The sequence below is a fragment of the Erithacus rubecula genome (assembly GCF_903797595.1).
Source record: "Erithacus rubecula genome assembly, chromosome: 9".
In the NCBI taxonomy this organism is placed as follows: domain Eukaryota; kingdom Metazoa; phylum Chordata; class Aves; order Passeriformes; family Muscicapidae; genus Erithacus; species Erithacus rubecula.
Genome location: NC_136660.1, coordinates 16,894,299 through 16,917,707, shown reverse-complemented (window position 1 = coordinate 16,917,707; position 23,409 = coordinate 16,894,299). Strand labels below are relative to the sequence as shown.

The 23,409-nt window shown below is 40.3% G+C and overlaps 1 protein-coding gene across 5 annotated transcripts in view; it reads left to right on the top strand.

The window, feature by feature from the left end:
- MARCHF8 (membrane associated ring-CH-type finger 8) overlaps positions 1–23,409 on the top strand; it is an 89,784-nt gene that overhangs the window by 50,425 nt on the left and 15,950 nt on the right. For 4 of the 5 annotated variants that reach the window (XR_013775218.1, XM_079313221.1, XM_079313224.1 and 1 more), the window contains exon 3: positions 13,822–13,872. The exons of the other annotated variant lie outside the window; for it this stretch is intronic. Coding sequence is in view for 3 of the 4 variants with exons in the window: in XM_079313221.1 (XP_079169347.1) it covers positions 13,822–13,872 (51 nt within the window). In the remaining variant the exon portion in view is untranslated. The remainder of the gene's footprint in view (positions 1–13,821; positions 13,873–23,409) is intronic. 5 annotated transcript variants of the gene reach the window in all.

Below are 23,409 nucleotides of genomic sequence, written 5' to 3'. Positions count from 1 at the left end.
GATGGCAGCAGAAAGACAGGAGAAAAGGGCTGGTTCATATGGGGAGAGCAGGATCTTGAGAAGGATCAAGAGTGACAAAAGGCACAAGGAGACAGAAAGTGCAGGTGTGATGTGATTAAGATGATGCTGGGGACAGTGGTGGTGGCTGAAGATGCTCGTGGTGTGGTCACTGGTTCCTTGGCTGTTCTCCTCCCTGTATCTCTGCTGCTGAAGGATACAAAGCAATGCTTACTTCTAGACAGTGTTTATGTGTGGGCTTTGCTGGTTTCACTCTGTCACTTTGGGAAGCAGCTCCTGCTTTTTTAATCTCCATAAGCTTCTAGTCTCGCACCAAAACATGTCCCTTCTGAAATGTAATCCTCTTAGTTCAGTTACACTGCTGTGCTCCAGTTATGCCCATGTGCTTGGGAGCACTGGCAGCAGGGTTTCTGAGTGTGCCAAAGGTTGGAAAAACTTAAATATCCCAGCACCTAGAGGAAGCCTAACTTTTCTATACAAATTTGTAGATTCCTTATGTGTGGAGCCTCACCTGCAAAAAAAAGAGAACACCAAAAAAAGACATCAAAAAACCGCAAACAAAAACAAAACCCCACCACAAAACAACAAACAAAACCCCAAAACAAAATAAAACAAATTAGGCAGCTTTGAACGTGTATCAGTTTGCATCACCCTCAGTTTGCTTGCTTCCACATATGGGGGAATGAGGACATTGTGGAGCACCTTCTGCATGGTCATGGATGCTTGCAGAACTAAAGGTCATTATACAGCCAGGGAATGCAATGACAATTTGGGATAAAGTTTACAGGTGGGGACAAACAGAAAAGTTTCAGGGGTGAAATGAGATTGGTGGAGTGAAATACATCATTGGCTTAAAGGAAGCAGTTACTAAGAAGCAGTCAGTGTTTTGCCAGGTGGTGGGCTCTGGGAGGCAGCTCTTAAAGCAGATTCTGAAGTCTGATACTCCACGTGAAAATCAATGCCCTGACAAGATCCAGCTTGGAGATTTACTTTGTGCAACCAAGAAGAATGGAGGGGAGAGCTCTCACTCATGTTCTCCTTGCTTTGGCATGGTTTCACTGTGCATGAAACTCATCCTGTGCAAACCACACACACTGTTGGGCCACGTGCCTGTAACAGGACACAGCTGCTGGCTGTGACACAGAGCAACACTGCATACAACAGTATACAAACAAGGCTGAATTTCACTCAGGGCAGCATCATTTCCTTGTGCCTCAGGTTTCTCCTGTGCCAAGTAGCTGCCACATTTGCCTGCTTCAGGATACTGATGTCAAACTCCAGGCGTGTGTTTTGCAAGAGGCTGTGAATTGCAAACTGGTCTCATCATATCTCTTTTACAGGTATCATCTTGTTCTGCTTTTATTTTGAGCTGCTACCTAGTGCTGCTCAACACTGAGGAGCTGCAATATTTCCTCTGGAGAGGGAGTTCTGTTTTGGAGGAAAGGTGCTATATAAGAAAGACCATACACTGTGCAAAGTTTCATTCTTATAGTAGCCTGATTTTCAATGATAATGTGGGTGTTACCCTAATAATTTAATGTACTAAGAGAGGTACTTCAATTTTATATCCTCTTTTTTTATGTCATTCATTCTGTCTTTTTGGGTACTAGCAGCAGATGGTGTTAAGGAACCTTTCAAGAAAAGTATCAGCTTTTCTGAGCATCTGTGTAGAAAATTGGCCACTTGTTCCTTTGAACTCTTGCTTTTCTTATTTGCCTCTCTGTTATGCTACTTTGTTCTTAGCTGCAGGATAAGACTGCCTGTTTCACTACTTTGAGATTCTAAAGCTTGGAGTTTTAAGTGACTGGAAGAGATTTGTCCCAGTGACTTTTCACTGAAGATGAGATGTTTTCTTCACTTCATTAAACAAGGGAAACCTACATGGGAGTATGTCCAAAGACCCACAGATTTTTTCCAGGCCTGATACTTAAATATATCTATCTCCCTGTTTGAAGGATTATTAAAAATTGTACTGTAAGGGCAGTAGAAAACTTGCAGGGTGAACACAAAGTGTTATCTTGTGGTCAGTTGGAAGTGCATTTTCCTTTGGGTTAATTCCTATTGTTCATGATACTTGTTTTGTTGCAGGAATGCCTGCTCACCAGTCTCATGTCTTGCCTGACCTAAGGAATCATTTAGTCTCATCTATGAATTTCCTCCTGAATGCCTGTTTTCACAGGCATTTGTGACTTCCTCAAAACAAAGCACATGTGTGTAAAGGAAACAAAAAGTTAAAATGCAAAAGATGATTAACATATCTAACTTGTAGCTTTTCACTGCAAATTCAATTGATCTCACTCATGTTTGGTAACTGTATTGAAACAAAAACTGTGAATTTTAAATACAAAGGAGTCTGAATGCGGGCCACAATGTTCTTTGTACGTTTAAGTCTCTGTATTTCAGAGCACTGTCCAGTTGTTCATGCAGGTTGCATCTTTATCTTGTGCTACTGTCTGATCACTCTCACTGCCTGCACTTGCAAGATGCAGCTCGGCAGCATCTAATCCTTCCCCCTGTGCTCCCGCCTTTCCCCACAGTGCTTGTCGTGCCAGATCATCTGTTTTGTCTTTAGAGAATGCTTTGCATGGTTTTTTTTCTTGGTGGATGTCTTCTGAAGGGCCCCTTTAAAATTAAACTCTGAGGGAGAATTCTGACATTTTGTAATGTCCAGATAAGCGATATTGCATGCCTGGGATTTGGCTTTTAAGGAAAATGGATTTTCAAAGCAGTAGTTAGTTTTCTTCAATCTCCAGGAAGATACTTCAGCAGTCATTTCAAACTGAAAGTATGGTACTTATATTCAGGGGCAATTTTATTTTTTGTACTTTTAAAACTAAGAGGAATCAGAAAAAGGTTTGGGGCGGGGGTGTGTGGACTGAGAAATTTCAGTTCTGGATCAGTTTTTTGTTGTAGAAGAATCAATAAGCATGTGGTTGGTATGATGCTCTAGGTACAAAAGCTTGCAAACAGAGGATCCTACTCCCAAAGAGAATCTTCTCTGCTGGATTCTGGTGCCAATAGTGAAGCCCCTCTTTCATTGTTTTAGCTTTTCACTCAATTACAAGTGTAAGGCTAAGAGACAACAACCCCCCTTAAAGATATGATTATATATATTTGCAGCAAGTTTATGAAAATGCCTTTAAATATTATGTAGTGGTTTTTTTGTGATGTTTTGAAAGTTACTTCAAAAAATACAAAATAATGTATTTTAATAATATGTATTACTTTCTAAACCAGCTGCAAATTTCACAGATAGCCAGTGTGATTTCTGCAGATGATGAATGTGTAGAGCAGTGAGCATAGAAAAGATGGAAATGGAGTTTTTAAAATCTAGCTTTGGTGGGGGTCAATTTACAGGCAGTTTGGCAAAAGTTGAATTGTATAAATTCATACACTTTTCCTGATAACTTTGATGCAATTTCCTGTGACAAAAAAAAAAAAAATCCTCACTCAAAGCTTTAGATCAGGAGATTTAATGTGAATATGAGACTTATTTATAACCTTTTCCCCTTGGGAAGTAAAGTTTACAAAATGCTATGTCAGCTCAGGAATGCAGTACTGTCCCCAGTAGGTCAGCCAGCACACTCTACAGCTGCAATTCATTTTCTGTTTCATAGGAATAAATGAGTGAGGTAGAGGAACCCAAAGAAGTGAATTGCTTAATACTACTTGCATAATATCAGTACTTTTGAGCTGATGCATGTGTTTCCATAAAAAACTCTGAGACCGAGCAGGATTTCACTGGAACTGGAGCATGAGAGTTGCAGGAAGAGAATGAGTAAATGTCTTCAGTTAAGTGGAAAAGCTTCTGTTTCAATAGGCTAATGGCCCAGAGATTTTATTTTAGCAGAAAATGCAGGCGTTCCTGGGGACTGTGGTGGTAAATTTAGTTCTTAGGCAGCTGCTGGCATTCAGCTCATTCAGACACACAGAAACCTCAGCCCTCCTTATTACCCAGTGTTTCTGGCTGAGTTTCCCAAGTGGGTGAAGAGCAGTGCTCTCCTGGAAGTGCTTCTCTTCAGCTGGTAGGTTTTGTAAGTCTCCCATCTGACTGCCTCAGTCTTCTGCTTTCTTCTAGGTTTTTAGCTTTTGAGGCTGCCCACAAGGAACATCCATCCCCTTTTCAGCTACAGGCACCATACTCTGTATTCACACCACCTGCAAGAAAAAAAAAGATCTCTTTTTCCTTTTACTGTGTGTTGGCCTGCAGGTTGGTAGCCCTGCTGTGCTGGGTCATCCCTGCTTCATTTAGCCAACAAGCTTCATTGACTTCAGTGGTGCACAGGGTAAGCACTGCACAGCTGTTCCTTCCTGCACAGGGGTTGTGTTCTTGCTTCTCCCAGCTGAATGTGAGTAAATGTAGATTTCCGTGTGCAAAGGCAAACAAGGAAATGTTTTTCTGACTCTTAGTGCAATTTTTTCATTTCTGTTTCTCATCCCTTAAGGTAAATTAGTATTTTTAAAACTACCTACTTGTAGCTACTGAAATACTTTTCTTCCAGTCAGGGTGTTGATAGTGGCTCATTTAGAGTCTTTGAGCCAGCAGTGTGCTCAGATGACCAAGAAATACATTTGGAGTGTGTTAAAATCCTGTGTGCATTCAGAACCTCTAGTACTGTGCAAATCACAGAGTTTCTTGGTCAGTGAGAAATGGCCATCTTGAGTTACTGTTGTTCACACACAACTGTGAGCAAATGGAATGGTCCTGACAGACAGACTGACATGTAAAAGCAGGAAATATCATACCTTGGCTTCTTCAGCTCTGAATTCTTGCAGCAAGCTCTGGAATTCACAATTGCAGAAAATGTGGGAAGGTATGGTTAACAGTGGCATAGAAGGCTGGGGATGGATATATCCAGGTGTTTCAAAGCACCAGGTCCTTGCCAGGCACTGGTACTGTCATAGGGCAGTGACTGTAAATGTTGTCAGCACCAAACAGTGCAAAGTGGGTGCCCATGAATGGTGCTGTGCCCATGGAGGGCTCATCTCCCAGGTAGCCCACTCTGGACTCACACTAGTTGGCTGCATCCCATAGCATCAGGTGTGCAACTAACTGTGCTTTCTTGACAAAATCCTATAAAATGCTACTGGTTAGGGTAGTCTGCTACATCTCAAGAGTTTTTTGCCTTTGTTTCTGGTATCAGGATGAGTTTTGGGGAAAGAGAAGGTAGTTGGCTGTATATGTGCTTTTTCTAGTTTTGTAGGGGTTTTTTCCAGGTGGAGCAAGGGAGTGGGATTGTTTCAATTAAAAAACATAGAAGTATGTAAATGTGGGCATTCATGCATGCATGTTTTTTAATTTTTTGTGGTATATAGTCAGTCAACATGTTTGGGATTTCCTGGATAATGGCCAGGAACTCTGAAGAGTCGATTTTTATTAAAATATTTATTAGCACATTTAGTCTACAAAAGATTCTCATTCTGCAGTTCATATCCTCTGTCTTTTAAATGAAAAGTACCTTTTCCCTTAGGTGCAAATAATGTTTTTCCCCAGAGCAGTGTTTTCTTTAAGGATGGCTGAATATGTTGCTTTCCTTAGACACTTTTCTTAGTGAGTTCTCTGAATTTTCAAACAAATGGTGCTAGAAGTGTAATGTGATTAAAACTCTCCAGAACATCACGATTTAGAGTCTTACAAGCATTTCACTCTAAGCAGTGTTTGGCTCAGTGAGTTTAATGGCATCTCTAGGCCCTAGTTAATAATTCACCTAAATTTCTGTGATCATTCAACACTGAGTTTGAAATGCTTCAGGTAGAGTATTTTGCTGACTGCTCTAATAAAAATGCAAAGGTAAAATTTCAGGAAAAAGCAAGCTGGTCTGTACTGATTAGGTATTGCTAAATAGGTAGCCTATCTACAAGTGCTCTTTCAAGAGTTCTTTTGTCATGTGCTTTTAGCCATATCATGTTAAATGTTAACAAAAATATCCTAAACGCTTTCCCAACATCATTTGGGAAGTGATTTCTCTAATTTCTCTAGGGAACATTGTTTGCCCTTATGATCCATGCAGTCAGAAATGGTTAATAAGCAATCATGTTACATTAAGATGTAAAGGGAGGAAAAGAAGGTCAAATCCTTGAGCAATATAGAAACTACTTGAAGTAACAAGCTTTCTTTGGGCAATAGACAGTTTCCTAGTGCTGTTCTGAACGTGGTTTTAGATTCAGGAGGCCTTTGTAACCTTGGCTAAGAGATGAATTGTTAACTCACTCTTTTAGCAGCATATTTTGGTGGTATGAGTTGAAGACACAAGCAGCTTTGTGGCCCATGCTGGGTGAGCAGAGGCAGTGATGCAGGGATGCAGTGATCTGTGATCAGGCCAGGAGCAGGTGCCAGAGCATGGCCTGATGGTGCAGCAGGCACTGCAGACACCAGCAAAGGCCAGCTCTTCTGGACACTCTCCTGCCTGCAGGCTTCCTCTGTCTGCTGGCAACTTGAGAAATTCCAAGCTACCAGTTGCCCAGAGGGTTTTTTAATCTGTGAATGTTTAAAATAGTCAATTGGTTTGGCATATTGACATGTTTAGTGTACCATGAGAATTCCAGCAGCTGCATTAAATGCAATTACTTTGTAAAAGATAGAATGTTATTCCTTTTAATGTGTTTATAATTGCAGACTTCCTCAGTGCCTGTCTCTTTCTTCCTGCTGTTAAATACACAAAATTGTTTGAAATGGCATTTTCGCTGTAAGCTTAATGTGTACTGCTCCCATTATCAAGAAAGGTGTATATTTTTGGATCATGTCTTTTGTAGTTCATATGATTTGTTCCCTGAGGGAAGGATTCATTTTTTGTGTTGCATCATACAAAGTCAAGCATTGATTTTTAGTCAGGTTGTCTGGCAACAGCAAGATAAGAACATCAGTAAAACATGTTGGGTGCCAAACTTTGTAGTCTACTTTCTTTGTTTGAAATTGGACAGGTGGCACATGCATGTAAAAAGTCTGCAAATTGATATAATTTTAGTGAAAAGTACCAGACTGATGGTCTTGTGCAGAAATAAAAATATTTGCTTCCAGGTGAGGCAGCCATTGGTCATTAAGAGGAAAACATATATATCATCCTCTAGCTCACTTGGTTAAAGAAGGAAGATGGAGGTCAGATGTCCATTTGGAAATAGAAGCTGGAGATGCAGGTTATCCATGATAGGAAGGACTTCTCAGAGTCTTTGGAAGTAAAGCAAAGCAATGCAAAAACCAGAAGAATGGTATGCTGAACAAAGCCATGGAGAAGAGGGCCTTTTTGAAGAGAATGCCCTTCTCACCTTACCCACCATCTTGCTGAAGCCAAGAAAGAATCCAAGTATTGTATCTCTCTTGTATCTCTCTAGGACCAAACTGGCAAAGCCAGGCACAGAGCAGTACACAACTAGTAACCCTGTCTGTGATGTGTGGGGACCTGCGTGGCTGACAAGTTTGCATCGTAGTGAACATATCCAGGGAAGGTCTGAGAGCTGCTCCCCAGGCAGGAGCACATGGTGTTTCACTCCACACTGGGGTGCAGACATGGGCAAGAGATTCTTATTTAACATCAACATTCTACTGTGTTTGCCTTGTTCTTTGAATTTCTTCTCAGTTCTAGTTCTTGCTTGTGATCTGCTGGCCTCCTTGACCTGCCTCTCCCAACCCCCAAGGGTTTGAATTCCTAAGTTCCTTGAACTTTGCCATTGAAGCCATTTGGCCTGTTGTCTTTTCCTTTTGTTGGCCAGTCTTTCTGTTAAAGCCATATGATCTCATTATTTTATTTCTGTTGCTGATGTTTTCAGGCACAGCTGTAAGTTCAGTGTCTGGAATAAAGCTTGTTAATTCTCCTATGTTTTACTTTCAGGCTTATCTTTTGCCTTCAGGTTGTTTTTCTGAGTTTGTCTCCCACTATGTGAAGTGGCTTAATGTGAATATTAATAAACAAGTTAGAGAGTGCTCTGAGTTATCCACAGTGAACTTGCTGTAGATTTCCCCCTGATCTGAAATCTTACATTGGCTTTTTGCCCTTAGTCATGGATTGCTGGTTGCCAGGAATCAAGTGGGATTATCCAGTAACAGAAGATACTGGAGTAGATGCAAGGGGCACGATTTGGATTCTTAATTCAGTATTTATATTGAGTCTCCAGAAGGCAAAAAAGGAAATATTATTTTCTTCACCTTTTCACTTTTAAGTGTTAAATGAATACTGAAAAGTATTTTCAAGTTAGTATTCCACAAGAGCAGAGATGCAAAGCATAGATGCCATTAATGTTTTTTGACTAGATGTACTATGGCATTATTCTTAATTTCATTGCTTTCCTAGCTGTGTGCAAAAATCATGGATGAACCTTGATGATAGTTATTGCTCTTGCACAATGACCTGGTGACTGCCAAAGAAAGTACTTTCTTACTGAAGTAATTAAATGTTGAGTTCTGTCGGTGATGAGATCTAGTACTGACAAAGCTTTTGTAACTTAACAATCCATTGGTTTTGACAGATGAAGGTAATAATTGCAAAGTGTTTTCCCATTTCTTTCCTCCCATTCTGTCTACTTCTGACAATTAAGTGCACTTCCCAATATTATCAGCAGCAATTCCTCTCTCCAGACTAAAAGCATCTGTTCGTTTTTAATATATATTGTTCAGGTATAGGGTTGCAGAGCAAGATCTGCAGAAATTCTTGGAAGAAGTTGTCAAGAAATTTGGCACAGTCATGAAAGCTGAAACACTACCTGGGTGTGTACAACTGCATGTTTGTAGAACAGTGATGCATTCGTGCTCTGGTTGTAGGACTCGATGGAAGAATGGATTTTCACTTCTGATTTGCTGCTTTTTTCCTATGTGGATCAGTTACTCAGTACTTCAGCAGTTCACCATTTCAAGCAGTGCCATTCTCTGTTCCATTCTGTAATTCTCAGATCTAAGAACGAGAATTGCTGTATGAATCAGAGCAGTTGTTACTAATTCATTCTCTTCTCCCAAGTTTTTTATTAAGAAAAACAGCCATTTACCCAGAGACTTTGTTATAATTCATTGACATGAATTGTTGATAACAGCAATTTTGCTAGATATCAATCTCATGCTTAATCTGTCATTGTAAAATGCAATTGTAATGCACAAAATGAAATTAAAATGTTTTTCAGAGTCCATGTAGAAAATCACAACTAGGCAGTGCTCTAGCCAGTCTGACCTGGTTTGTTTTTGTTTCTCTTTAGGGCTGAGACATTAGTCCTTGCCTTGTTGGGATCTCTGTCTGTGGTACTGCAGTAACACTGTCCTCAAAATAAAGTCTCTGGTCTTTGTAACTGAAATTTTAGATAGAGAACACCTATCTTCAGATGAAGCTCTTAATGTATATTATCATCTAAGATAATCTAACACAGAAATTGTATTGCAAAATAGGGAATGTAGTGCCCTATCAGGTCACTGGTGTGTTAAAGAATTAAGACTTCAGGAAGCAAGCCTGTGCTGGGTTCACACATAGCCATTGGTGTCTTGAGGGCAAGGGAGCACTATCCTCTGGTGCCCTCTGTCCTCCTTTCCTGGATGGAAAGAAAATAAAAGTCATTGTGCTAGCAATTTGTTCTGCAGGTCTGTGACCAGAGATAAAGATGGGTTTAGCATTAATCATTCTTGGGACTGGATTTAGGTGTGAAGTCACAGTTGTAACTAGAAGGCAGTTGCACAAGCTATGAAACTGCTTCCTTGTCATTTTCTATTTACCTGCCTTAATGACTGGAAACCAGACTGCTGGAAATACAAACCCAAATTATTTTACTGATAACTTTCATCTGGCCAAGACATTTATGTTGTATTTCTTTAGGGTGCCTGTTGCTGATGCTGCAGTAAGTCTACAGCTAAGTTTGGAGAAAGGTCAGTTTGATACATTTGGTGTTTTAAGTAGATAAGAGCAGCTATGGCTGCTCTGGCTCTCATGGTAGGAACTGATCTGGGTTCACAGGAATTCTGGGTTTGGCTGTGTGAGTTATGTACCTGTTGTGCTTAGTGGAAAATGCATACATTAGGGTAGGGAAATAGTGGTAAAATAGCTTGAAATGCTGGGTATAGGAAAGACTGAGGTAAAAGGAAGGACAGAAAGGAGTTATCTTCTAGACAGCTGATCTGAAAAGGCCTTGAGAGATGTCATGCAACTGAGGAATGGTGGCAGAAGGGAAAATGAGCCAGGGAAGACAGAGAAGGCAAGGTGAAGAGCCCTGAAGAAAGGCAGATGTGAGCTGAAGAAACTGCTGAAGGAAGAAGGCAGCTCTGTCACTCACAGAGTGACAGAATTTGTTGGGAGCAAATTCAAGGGGAAGGTAGAAAAAGAAAGGAAAGTTGGAAGGAGGATTCTGGCAATTGAAAGCAAGTGCATCCAGAGGACTGAGTAGCAATTTCCTGGTTTTCAGTTATTTTTCTAGAGCCACACTAGCTGCTGGGGACCTCAGAACAGCAAAATGAATGGCTCAGAAAAAGTGACAAGATGCACTTGTATTTTTTTCCTGTCTGGGAGGGGTTTGTTGTTTGTTTTTTAAACGCCTGCCAGGTGGTTCTGGTTGATGAGGATGGCTTCAAAAGGCAGCATTCCCATTACTCCATATAGAAAGACTAAATTGCTAAAAGATAGTGACACTTTAACTGGTGATAATTGTAGGGTCCTTGCTTGCAGATGTTGCTTTTGTCTTGGTCTTTCATTCAAGTGCAAAGCCTAATGTTTTTGCATGAGGGAGGGAGAGCTTGTTTGGAGCTGTGATTACCAACCAGAATATGTCTTGCTATCCAGTGGCAGCATACTAAAAATAGTTTCTGAAGGATTTTATTTGTTGGGAGTGATAGTACCATGAAAACTTAGCCTTGTCACTCCCATCAGTGGTAATTTGTGAGTAATTCTAAAAGATCCCCCAATTAATGTTCTGGTGATGGATACAGAGTGAAAAGTGAGATTGTTTGTTTACCTTTTAAATATTTTTTATCTGTTTAGTATTTCTGTTCCTTATTAATTGTGCTTGCTATTAAAATGAACTTTAGTGAATTTCCTGTTGATGTTATGGATGTACCTGCTTTGTGTGGCTAAGAAACAGGGATGTTAAAAGCACTTAGGTGCTTAGGAGTCCATTAGGAATATCACAGGTTCCTAAATATATGTGTGCATGCACTGTGTAGCCCTTAAGGGAATCCTTTTCAAGCTTGATTGTTGGTTTTAAAATGGTCACTTTTTCAATAACAGAGCCAATTGTTTGCAGTCATCTGCTGTCTGAAACCTCTAATATGTATGTTTCCAACAGTAGATGAATAAAGATAATATGTGCATCTGTCTCTTGGAGGCTCCTGGCATCTGTCAGATAAAATCAGTTCTGGGAGCAGAGGCAGAGAGATAGACAAGTTTCTGTGGCAGCAGGTAAAAGTCTGTTTGCTCTGCATCATCCACTGTGTTGTGCAAATACAGGTCTTGTCTTCCAAACTGTCATGCTTATTGAATTTTTTAGTACATCCTTTTCAACACAGGTGCCTGTGTAAGTTCAGTTGTGCTCCTTTCAAGCATCTTCTTCAGCTAGACAGGAGTTTTTGGGGGCACTCCTTAACATGAAGAAACCTGTGCTCTGTTTAATTTCATCCTTGTTGTTTGACACCTCAGGCTGGATTTGAGACTGTCACCTGTTCTTGCTTCAGGGAGACTTCTCACCCAAGGGTTTCACTGTCCACTATCATTTTCCCTTGTCACATGTAGCCTCACTCTGTTTGCTTCCCACACATCCCTAGAAGGGAAGCACAGCCTGCTTCCCCCACACCTCACACATATGCAGTGGCAAGTCTCTGTGCTTGCCAACTTGTGTTGGTCTCTTTTCGTCATAGCTTGAGAACATGTTCCTGCCCCCTTTTTTTCTTCCTCCTGTCTCCTGTAGCTTGAATGAACTTTTTTTTTTTGCCCTGTTTCTATGGTTACACTGCCTTTGATGAAATCAGCTAAGCTCTCCCTTATGATTGGAGCCAGTTCTTAGCTGTACAGGTTTTGGCAGTAGTCCTGTCCAACATTAGTCTTTGCATAAGCATTATGTCCATATTTTGGGGGGGTTTTGTGTGTTTGTTTCTGTTCCAGGAATACTGTTATCTATGTAACAAAAGGTCATAGTCATCTCAGAAATCAAACTCAGACTTGCAGTGTACAAATCTGGTATTCTGATACTTGGTGATTTTTATTTTGGCCATTGGTCAAAACTAGCATGTGGTGTTCTCTAACCACCTTTCCCCTTTTCTTCTGAAATACTATTTTGCTGTCTTCTAGATACTTGGATTTCTACAGGGAATTTCAGAACAATGTATTTGCTTCATCATGTTTTTAATGAAGGAAATGCAATTTTTATTGTCAACTGACACAGTGCCCAGGATGGTGTTGAGAGGCAGCTGGTGGTAAAGGGACACCCTGCTTTTGTAAGCAAATGCTAAAGTTTTATGCCTTGACTTCTCTTTTCTCATCAAAAAGCTTTGAAGCTGCTGTGGAGGATGCATTGTAGGAAGATGTATCTGGGAGCACAGGGATGTCAAAAGTGTGGGTGTAGCATCTGAATGCTCAGCCAGCCAGGCTGACTTCATGTGGGCTTCAGTCACTGAAGGATCACTTGAATTCTAGCAAACCACAGGCAGGAAGTCTGAGACCAGTGTGCTGATCTAGGACTAACAGCAGTTGACTGATGGGGAATTTTTCATGGTCCTATTTGTTATGGATGTAGGACTTCTGATCTCAATTTCTGTCTCATCCATCACTGCCCAGAAGACTAGAAGAGAGTGCTGTCAATCCAAGTGTCTTTGTTAGGTTAAATTCTCTTCAGGAATAAATGCGAAAGAGTTTGTTTCCTAAAATCCCAAGCAAAAAAGATGCACTTCTAGAAGCCCTTACATGGCATAGAGCCCACAGGAAAAAGTACTAACTTTGCTTTTCTGTCAGAGGGTTTGAGTCTCAAACCTGTTGTGTTCCAGCTTTATAAATTTAGAGGAGTGTAAATCTGTAACTGAATGTTATGACTTTCTCTGTTTGTAGTACTTGTTTAGGAAAAATATTTTTCATTGGATTTTATTCAAAAAAGTTTTTGCAAAGCAATTTCTAGGTTCTTCCAAGTGAAACAACTGTGTCCAGTTACAGTAAACTGATGTTCAGAAACAAGGTATCCTTTAAGGATTAAATATCTTGCTGAAACCTACAGTTAATGTTTGAAGGAGGTAAGATTGTCATCCTTATGCGTTATTCACCTGAAAAGTGAATAACGGATACAATCATCACTAATTTCAGTTTTTAGAATTGTAATTTCTGCATTTTCATCTTGTATGCTATTTCCAGTTTAATTCCAAGTTCTGTATTAAAAGGAAGTTCCTCAATAATTCTGCCCTCTATCCTGAAGTGACATGCATGTGGTTATTCACAATTGTTTCCAGACATTACTATGATATTTTTGTTTGTCATTAAGCAAGAGCTTTCAGCCTTAGTGGTTGGATGTTGCCTTGAAATGTAGATGAAGCAGGTCTTCATGATACTGAGAAGTATCCTTTCCAAAATAGATGCCATCTGAGTAAAGAGCTTTACACTACCCTCAGAGAAAAGAAAGAATTGTTCTCGTATTTGTCAGTTTGTACATGTGTTGCCTATGTAATTTTCTGCAAGGTAATATCTTGATAAATAAACAAAGCAGTTCAGTGATTATTGTTAATCAGGCTGATGTCAATAGAATCAACATCCTTAAAAGTCCCAGCTGTAGGACTTTTCTCTGTGGGATTTGGTTTCTAATGGCAACTTTTAAATATTTTCTTAATTGTGGCTTGTTGCTGCAGTGATCCTGTTCTTACTCTTTCAGAACGAGAAGGCTTTGGGGCATTCTGTGAGCCGCTCTAGTAACATCTCAAAGGTATGGTGCTCAATGTCACTCAGTCTTTGATAAACTTGGGGATACTGGCATATCTTTAATTTCAAAGTTGGGTGCTATATGTGATGATGTGACCAGTAGAAAATGCTTTTTATGCCTGTCATTGATAGTCACTCCTGAAACATTAGAACTCTGGTGTTTTGCAGACTCTCTTTACAGGTCAAATGAAATGGAAGCTACAGTAGGTTTTCTCTTTCACACTGTCAGCCTCCTTAGCTTGATAGGAGCAAGATAGATGACAGATGCCTGAGATCTTATCTTGGAGGGAAAGTGGCTCCAAAAACATCACTTAAGTGTGTTGTTTTATAAGATAAAGCTGTGTAAGATATATATAGCTTTGCATAATATGTGCAGGACATGTGATTAAATATTATTCTATTGTTACTTTAGCACTGAATTATTTTTAAGTGCTATGAGCTTGTTATCAAGACATGAGTGTGTAAGTATTTTTAAATGTTTGGTTTTACAGACACTGGTCATGTAAGGCAAGCATGATGCTCCACCCTAAAGAGTTCTAATCACTCTTCAGCATAGCCAGTGGGCACATCCAAAGTATAATTGCTTTGTTATGCCATTAGGAAAAAGGTATCTTCTGTCCAAGATATCTATTGCAATAATACCCTACTTGTGCATTGCAAATAAGATTGTTTATTAGCTGTAAGGCTGACAACATCTTGCTTACACAAGTACAATTGCTTAAAGCCTCCATACAAGCAAGGCTGTACTGGTTGAACAGTACTTCTCATGGGTTGCATTAGCTCCAAGTTTTTGTTGCCACAGTTTAAATGGCTGCTTTTTAAAGTAGTTACTTTTAATGAAAGACTGAGTCATTATGGCTGCAACATAATAATTATTGTGAATACTTTTAGATCTAGGGTACTGTTCATAACTATCTCCAGCAGAGGAGACAGTGGTTTATATATATATGGTTTATATGGGCACAGACAACTTTCACTTTGGTATCCTAAACAGTGAGCAGGGCAACTGCCCAGTGCACAAGGTATTGACCAAGCTCTAGGTTATCCATGTTGTTATCATGGATTGATCAGAGATCATTTGGCATCAGAAAATGTGCATTCATATAAAGGGTTTTGAAATAAACACTGAGTATAAATTGTCATGTGGGTTTTTCTAAAATGGGACTACGCTTGTTCCTTTTTACCCTGGTTCTTATCTCCTTGGGGATCCTTAATTGGATTTTCAGGTTCTGTTCAGCAGAGATAGTAGTTTTGCCATTAAGTATTGTGCTTTTCCCAGAGTGTCTCAAATCAGCGCAAACCTTTTGGCAGCTGCACTTTGGTGCCCATGTGAATCTGCACAGTTCATTTTAATTCATCAAGAGCTGATAGTGTGGCATCGCAGTGGGAAGGACCTTGCACTCTGGAAAAGCTCTTCCTGGAAGTGCTGGCAAGTGAGACTTCAGTATTTACATTCATTTTGGAGTGCTGGAATGTTCAACGTGTTCAATGTGTTGCAAAAGCTAAAGTTCTTGAGGGGATCAAAAGTCAGTCTTGCCAGTTTAATGGAGGAGACTTCTTGGTTGCAAAGTAAGCTTCCCAGAGGTGCTGAGGTTCTTACTGCTGCTGTATTGTCTCTGTCTGATCCATTCTGTGCACTTTCTCCACTCTAGAGATAAGTTTAAACAAGGGCAGAGCGGGAAAGTCCCATCAGTGAAATGCCCCTGATTTGCCTACATGTCTGAATGCTGCCTTGTGCATCCAGGCAGTTCAGTGCTAAACTGCAACAATTATTTTGTGGTTGACAGGTGTTTTGGAACATTTTGAAATTGCTGTTGCAAGCAATTTCAAATGACAGATCAGGAAAGATCGTAGTAGTGGAATGCTGCATGGAAGCTTAAGTACATGGAAAAATTTTCTTTAGTTGTGAGTGTTAACAGGAAAGTGCCCCTTTTTTTTTATTGTTCAGAATACCATAGAAACCTGGCCAATAAGGCAGATTGGATGCACATGAAGGAATAAGTCTAGAAATTCTTGGCTGCCTGTATAGCCCTTTCTGAAATCCACAGTACTTGTTGATCCTACACCATTTTAAGAGGAGCTTTTTAACCAAAATTGTGTTAAATATGTTATATGCAGCATTTCCAGATATGTTGAAGTGTGTGTGTGTGTGCAGAGATAATGGTCATGCTTTCTGGAGATGACTGTTTCAGCCATTGTTTTTCCACCCAAATCCAGCTTACAGCACAGCAATATATCAAATCTGCTGCAAATTCTTGGCACTGACACTTGATTCAAAGCCTTACTGGTGCTGATATGTCATTATGAACCTGCTGTGATTATTACTGTGTATCTTTCCACTGCTCTCAGTTGCATAGTGCAATTTGAGTGGAAAGGATTGAGTCAGAACTCAGCCTTTAGCCAAGAGAGGATGCTGTGTTACTTATTGTGACCAAGGAAAGCAATGCCCATGGGCTCGAAGTGATTGGGGAGGGAGGCTGACAGATGGTGCTACTGAAAATGCAATCAGCTGCTAGAGGTGGCAGGACCTCTGTGAATATAAACCCCCAGTGCTGGGGCCAGGTGGAGCTGTTCCTGGGGAGAAAGGGGCAAAAAGGCAGTTCTCCAAGAGGCAGATACTAAGAGAGGCAGAAGAGATGCTAGTACATGTGGCCAAGCCAAGAAAAAGCAATCACCTGAATACTTGGCTTGGGATGGAGGCCAGAAAGAGCAGAAAAAGGAGCAGGGAATAAGATGCAGGATGATCTTCATATGGTGTCATTAGGCTGTGTGCAGTATGTTGCACACTGGGGGATGTGGCATTCTTCCAGGCCCTTCTTTGCTTTTTTGGTATATATATTTCAAACACTTCTTTGACATCTGTTGCACTTGAAACATTTAAATTTCTGAAATATTTTATATTTGTTTTGAAATAATTTAAAAAAAAATTTAAAATTGAAGGCAGATTTAATTGATTTAGTCATGGGAGTTGAACACAACCCATTTTCCCCAACTTGCCATGTTCAGGCACATAAACAGCACTGATGCTGATTGAAACAACCCCAGTTGGCACAAGGCAATACAGCCCAGATCCACATCTCAGCTGTTTACCCTAAGCCAGCATTTTTTCCAAGCAGCCACTGATTGCTGTGAAGTGCCTTCATCATACAAGCCCCACAGAGAAATAGTTAAGCTTTATAGAAGCTTCATCCTATAAATATAGAAGAAATTGACCCTAACACACAGCTAGTCACTGGGAGCAGCTGAGAGAGGGATTTTCACAGTAGTGGTAATTCATGCCCTCAGTTTATAGATAAAGGAATTGTGCTTACAAGCAGATGAAATGAGGCCACTTATAAAGCCTGTCTCTAAACAGTTATTCTCAAATTAGTGGTATTGTGTGCCTTTAAAGTGTCTGATATATCCTGAAACTGATGATGTGATGTCTGGAAATACCTTCAGGTCATCTGTGTGCTGTTCTTGTCACCTGATTGCTTTGGAGGGTTGATTCTAATGTAAAGGGGAAGCACTTTGTAGTCTTATTTTCATGGCCTTCCAAGGGATAAACTTTGAAAATGCAAATACTGGGATCACAGCAAAGAAATCAAAAGTGAACTCCTTAAAAAATGTAAATGCTTTGTCTTTTCTGAAGGCCTGTATAGTTTTATCTTTTGAGCAGAAGCATGCTGTAAAGTATTAGATTATTCTTAGGCTGAATAGCAGCCAGTGCAGACACAAAGTGGTTGCCTAAGCTTGCTATGAAATTTAAAATCCATTTAGGCTGTTCATCAGCTTGGAACAGATTTAGAAAAGCATATGAATGCACACGTCCACTGTTGCCTGAAGCTTTAATGGATTCAGTGAGCATTTGTCTGTAGAAAAGTAGTCCAGGTTTTTCAGTTGCAGAGCTTAGCTAGCCTGTAGTCTATCAGATGGCCAAGGCTTACTGAAAAGAACTGTTTCTCAGAGGTGTTCTGTTCAGGCACCTGAGCCTGGGGGTAGGGAAACACAAGTTGCTTTAAAAAAACCTTCTACTGAGTTACTGGGGAAGGGAAAGGAAAAGACATGAAAAATTGTATATTGTGAAGATGAAAGTATACTCTTTCCCCAAACACAAGAGCAAGTAAGCTCATGCTGGAGCACAGTGCAGTCATGTTTGTAAGGAATGTGATAGTCTCCCTGTGCTGTGATAAATTCCCTCTCCTGGGGCTGGATTCTTTTTTGGTATAGGTATGAGGGCACCCCATTAAGAAGGAGCCTGCAGGGGTTTCCTTTCCTCTTTTGTTCCCTCAGTCCATTCAAGGTATTTTGAGGAAGTTTTGAAAAGACAAAAAGCCATATATACTTTTTCTTCTCCCTGCAGAACCTGTGCAGTTGTTAGTGGGTATAGTCAACATTCATCCTGTGCTATAGGCAGGTTATTCCTGGGAAGATGTTGAAGGGATAGGTAGCCTCCTTTCTCTAGTATCTTTAGCTCTGGAGTCTAGAGAAAGTTCCTGACAGAATCCTCCTTTGGATTTCTTTAGAAATAATAAGGGAAAGCTGACTTCAGCTTTGCTTGTAGCTGCTAGACATAGTTGTAATTATAGTCATACACGTTATATAAAGTTTGGAAGAATGTTCTTCCAGCAGCTGACTGCTGGTTCCTATCAAATTGTTGCCAAAATTACATGGTGGAGTTGATTGTCCTGGAATTTTCAGATGCCTCTTTCTGATATCTCCCCTACAGTTTTTTAACCATCCTCCATTTTAATTAATTATCTTACTCTTCTCTAAAGACATTTGATTTTAATATGTACTGGAAGTCAATATGGCATGAATCTTGTAGGGACAACTTACTGGAGAAGATCAGAAGTTGCTGATGGTTGATCCTGCCATGTTGGTGCAAAAGCTTTCAAAACCAGTCTGTCAGCAGGGCTGTCTGCCCATCACATCCCCCAGTCTGGCCATAGGTGGCCTGTTCTGCCTGTCTCAGGTGTCAGGTTTGTACAGTTTGGTCTCATTGCAGGGAATACAGTACTTGCTGAAAGTACTCAGGAGCACATAAAATAAAGGCAAGCCCATCAACAAAATGTCAGGTTGAAATTTGGCTTCTGGAGTATTTTGCTCCTTGCTCTATTGCTAAATTTGTATTAACCTGAAGCTCCTTGTTCTGAAGTTCCTCCCAATAAAAGACTTAAAATTGAGCTTTTTTTCACTCTTTGTGTGCACAAAAGAGAGTTGTTTTCTATTATTAAATATACATAGTTCTTAGTATGTTAGTTCCAGATCCTTAGCTGAGACTTCTACATGTTTCTGTAGCACAGTATTGTTCCTAATCAAGTGTCACCTAGAAACTATAAAGTTTGCATGTGTGGAGGAAGAAACCTTCTTTGCTTCCTTTAGATTTCTGATCAGTTGGAAAATTCTACAGAGGTTATTTCTAATTTTTTACCTTCAATGAATAATTTGATGAAGTTTTTAGAGTGTGACAGGCTCTGTTCTTTAAAATGAGATGTAATTGCTATTACTGAAGTTCAGCCCAAAGTGGAACAACAGCAGCTATACCCAGAAGTATAATCTCAGATAAACAGGTTATCTTGAAATATCCCAAGCCATTGGCATATTCACTATGGCTCACTTCAAATATGCCTGTATTTTCTTAGGCAGGGTGGTGTTTTTTGAGTTTTGGTGTACAGCATGTATTTAGAAGTATGTAGTAAGAAAAAGTGGAGTTCTCTCACCAATAGATAACACTGTTCATGTGGAGGCAGAACAGGACATATATGTGTATATATGAATGGACACCTACATATAGGCATATTAAAAAATGTATATGTTCCTGCTGGCAACCCTTCAGAGAACTGTAGGAATCCCAGGAACTGTTACCTTCAAAATTGCTGTGATTGCCTGAGTGCCAGTGCAGAAGGTCACTGAGTGACCTCAGTGAACTGCAGTAGATGGGAATGTCAATATACACAATTAACTAACTATTGACCTTTAGTACTGAACTATTTTGGGCAACCAGTTGGGCTGTACAGAGTAACTTAAATGCACTCACAAGCTCCAAGGCTTGTCACTGGAGGTGATGTTCCTCCATGTGAAGGCCATGACAGTCCACAGAGTTTTAGCAAATCATTATGGGGTTAGAAGGGTCAAATTCAGACTGTCAAGGCTTAGGCTGCATGTCACATAGGAACATGGCAGAAACCTCCTATGAGAAGGAGTGCTCTAAAAGCTACTGCTGTTGCCCTCATAAATAGCCATTTTGGCCAAAGGTGCTGCTCCTACCTGGGAGGCTGCTGCTGGGGCAGTAAGGGTGGTGTGTGCCTACAGAGAAGCTACAGAGTGGAGAAGGCTTTATCTGCTTATTTTCCCAACCTCTTCCCTGTGTGGGAGCAGCATCAGAGCTCCAAGAGAGCTGGATCCACCTGTTTCATTCACCCATCACTGCCTCTTCTTTGCCCTGTTCTGTCCCGAGGCTGCCTGTATTTCTTATTGTCTGTGGCAGCTCTGCCTCAGAGCTGCTGTGTCTGAGTCAGTAGACCCAGGTGAGCTGGGAGGACTGGCCAGCAGCAGGATTATGCTAACCCTGCTTTTAGATCCAGCAGAACTTGGTACTTTGCTTTTGGCAGCAGCTTGCATTTAACTGTGCTCGAATCAGGGAGTTGTGCATCGCTGTTAAAAAAAAACTCATTGCTGTCACTGACTGGCATTCCTAGGGAAGTGACTGGCATTAAAGTAGTGGTTCATTTTACCTCACCTCACTGTCCTAGTCTGAGTTGCAGCACAGCTCTGTGAAGTTTCATGAGCAAAAAGCTTGGGAGGAAAGGAGGACAGAGTGAGAGACTAGAGGCTCATTGAACCAGGGCTTTTGGTGGTAGCCACAGCTTGCATTAGTTTTGAACCAAGGGTGGGGCATAACTTCCTCCAGTGATTTGTTGTTCCTTTTTGTGGTGCCTATCCAAGTGTGTTCATTTCTGTTCATCTTTTGGTTGTACTTTCATTATGTATGAAAATAGAGAAATAGTTTTTGTTCAGAGGCAGAAAGATGGGGGGGAAAGAAATGTGCCTCAGATGCTGAGTTCCCGTAAGCCACCCTGAACAGTACTGGCATCTAGAAACAAAATACTAAGCTTGAAATGCAAATGAAATTCCACAGTTTCTTTTTTGTCCCAGCCTTTTGATTTCCCAAGTGCGGCAAGACTTTTTACACTGTTGATACCAGACAATTGGATCAAGAAACAAGTAACATGGTTTTGGAAATGAAATCTTGGATCATTGATTCTAGTCATCTGCTATTAGACTGTCACATCATATATTCTGCTGTCCTTTTTTAGAGAAGTTCATTGCTAAACTGAATCAGCTGAGAGATTGGATTCATTCTTAGCAGGTAACCTTCTGTGATTTGCTCATAACATAAAACCCAAGTCAGATTTATTAATTGATTTGTGACTTCGCTTCCAACAATATATAGCTCTGTCTCCATGGCAGATTGCAACATGCTGTTTTACTGGTTTAATATTTTGTTTTTAGAAGAATGCTCAATATAATATAACTTAAATAATGCTTCATTATTTAAGTTCTATTAATTTTCATTTGCAGAGTGAAACAGTTTCAGATCTTTCATTATATTGTCAGACTTTGAGTTTAAAAATGTTACTCCACAATATATCCGTATAAAATATATCCTTATAAAAGGATATGAAGTCAGGTTTACCTGCTTTTAGGAGAGGTTCAGCATCAAAGAGAGAAATTTCCAACAAATACCTGAACTCACATCACTGCATGATCAGAATCCTATATCATTAGCATGTGCAAGTAGTGTAAAAATGTAAAGAACTATAGTTTTCAGGATAAAGCCAGTAACTGATCTCTGCCTTTAATTTGTTTTGTCACAGTCATTACATAGTTCAGTTTGCTTTCTGGCCCAAGATTATTCTACTGGGTTTTATTCTGTATGTGTACCCAGCGTTGGGTAAGAAGGGAAATAAAATACAGTGTCTTACTAAGGGTTAAGAGGTGTGTCTGTCTGAGTCTTGGCTGAGTCTTGCCTTTGATTCCTGCAGACCCAGCTGTAAATAGATACCTATTTTTTCAGTGTTTGTGCACCTGAGGCATGCTAATGTAAGGGCAGATGCATTGCTGTCCATAGTGCTGTTGACTAGAGAAATAAAATTTTTAAAGATTAATTCTGTGGCAAGGACGGTGATTGTTTTATCTTTATAAAGCAGCACGTGTATGTAATCTTCTCTCACAAAGAAGCAGAGTATAATGTGTGACAGGACCCTTGGTTTTGCTATGAGAGTATAAAAGCCTGTGGCAGCCTTGTTTAAATATACAATAGAGGCTTTTAATAAATTAAGTACAGAATTGACGAGCCCCAAGACAGACACAGTGTGTGTTGCAGCACGATCAAAGCAGTGATGACTGAGCAGCTCTGGTGTCTGGAGCACAGGCTGGGCACACTGTGCTTCTGGGGCAGCTCAGCTTTTGTCACCTGAGGTCTCCCTGGTCTGGCTGTCTGCAGCTACCTGACCCAGGTCTCTGCTGGCAGTGCTGGTTTCTGTGCAGCCCAGTGTGGAGATGACATTGCTGTTGTTCTGCTGATTGCATTGTTCTTTCCTGGGTTTCAGGCTTTGCTGTGCAGGTCAAAGGAGCTGTAAACCTTTGTTTGAATTTTGAAGTGCAAACAGTGTTTTGCAGCAGTGGGTGAGCAGTGCAGCCTCTCCAGCAGCTGTGGAACATGGGAGACCCAGGTTTAAAGATTATGAGCTTATTAATGCAGGTCTCCTCACCAAAACCTCCAGGAAGAGTTGAGAAGTTTGTCAAAGTGACGTGCAGGATACAGCAGCAGAAAAACTCTTTAATAGTAGCCAGTGGAGTCACAGCTGAAACAATGCTCATTTTTAGCACATTGATTTTAGATTTGTCTATTCAGTGTTAAATATGTCAAGAGCTTTGCTTTATGTTTTTGAGTCAGTTCAGTTAATTATTAATTCTTCAGTTATTCTATTTCTCACTGTGCTCTTGTTGCGACTTCACGAATATGACTGCTGCCACACCTCCAGGTGGATGGAAGATCCTGTTCAAGTAAGAGCAGGATGAAAAGCCTCACAGAGTACAGAAAGTACTTCAGGGGATGGTCTGGGTTGGCAGATGGTGCTCATGTGCATATGCTAGTAAGGAATATAAGTCCTCAGGTTGTGTTTGAGTTAACGAATTACTGACAGTTCTGTTTTGTGAAGAAAACCCCAAGTCTCTAATCTCTTGCCATCATTGTTAGAGGAAGGATTAGCTATTACATGGTAGCTAAATTCCAACTAGTTTATACACACACCTCTATTTAATTATTCTAATTACTGTATCATTGCTCATTTCCTGAGCTATTGTTCTGTGCAGTGTTTGACAGCTGGCAGGTTCCACTCCAGAGATGTCTGCATTTGACCTTGGGGTAAAACATTTCTGTTCTGATCACTACTTCTCCAGGGATGAGACTGTGTGACCTTCCTCACATTTAACAGTAAAGTCACTTTTTTGCAACTAGCCCTTGAGTATCTGCTGTAGAATGATATCTGACTCC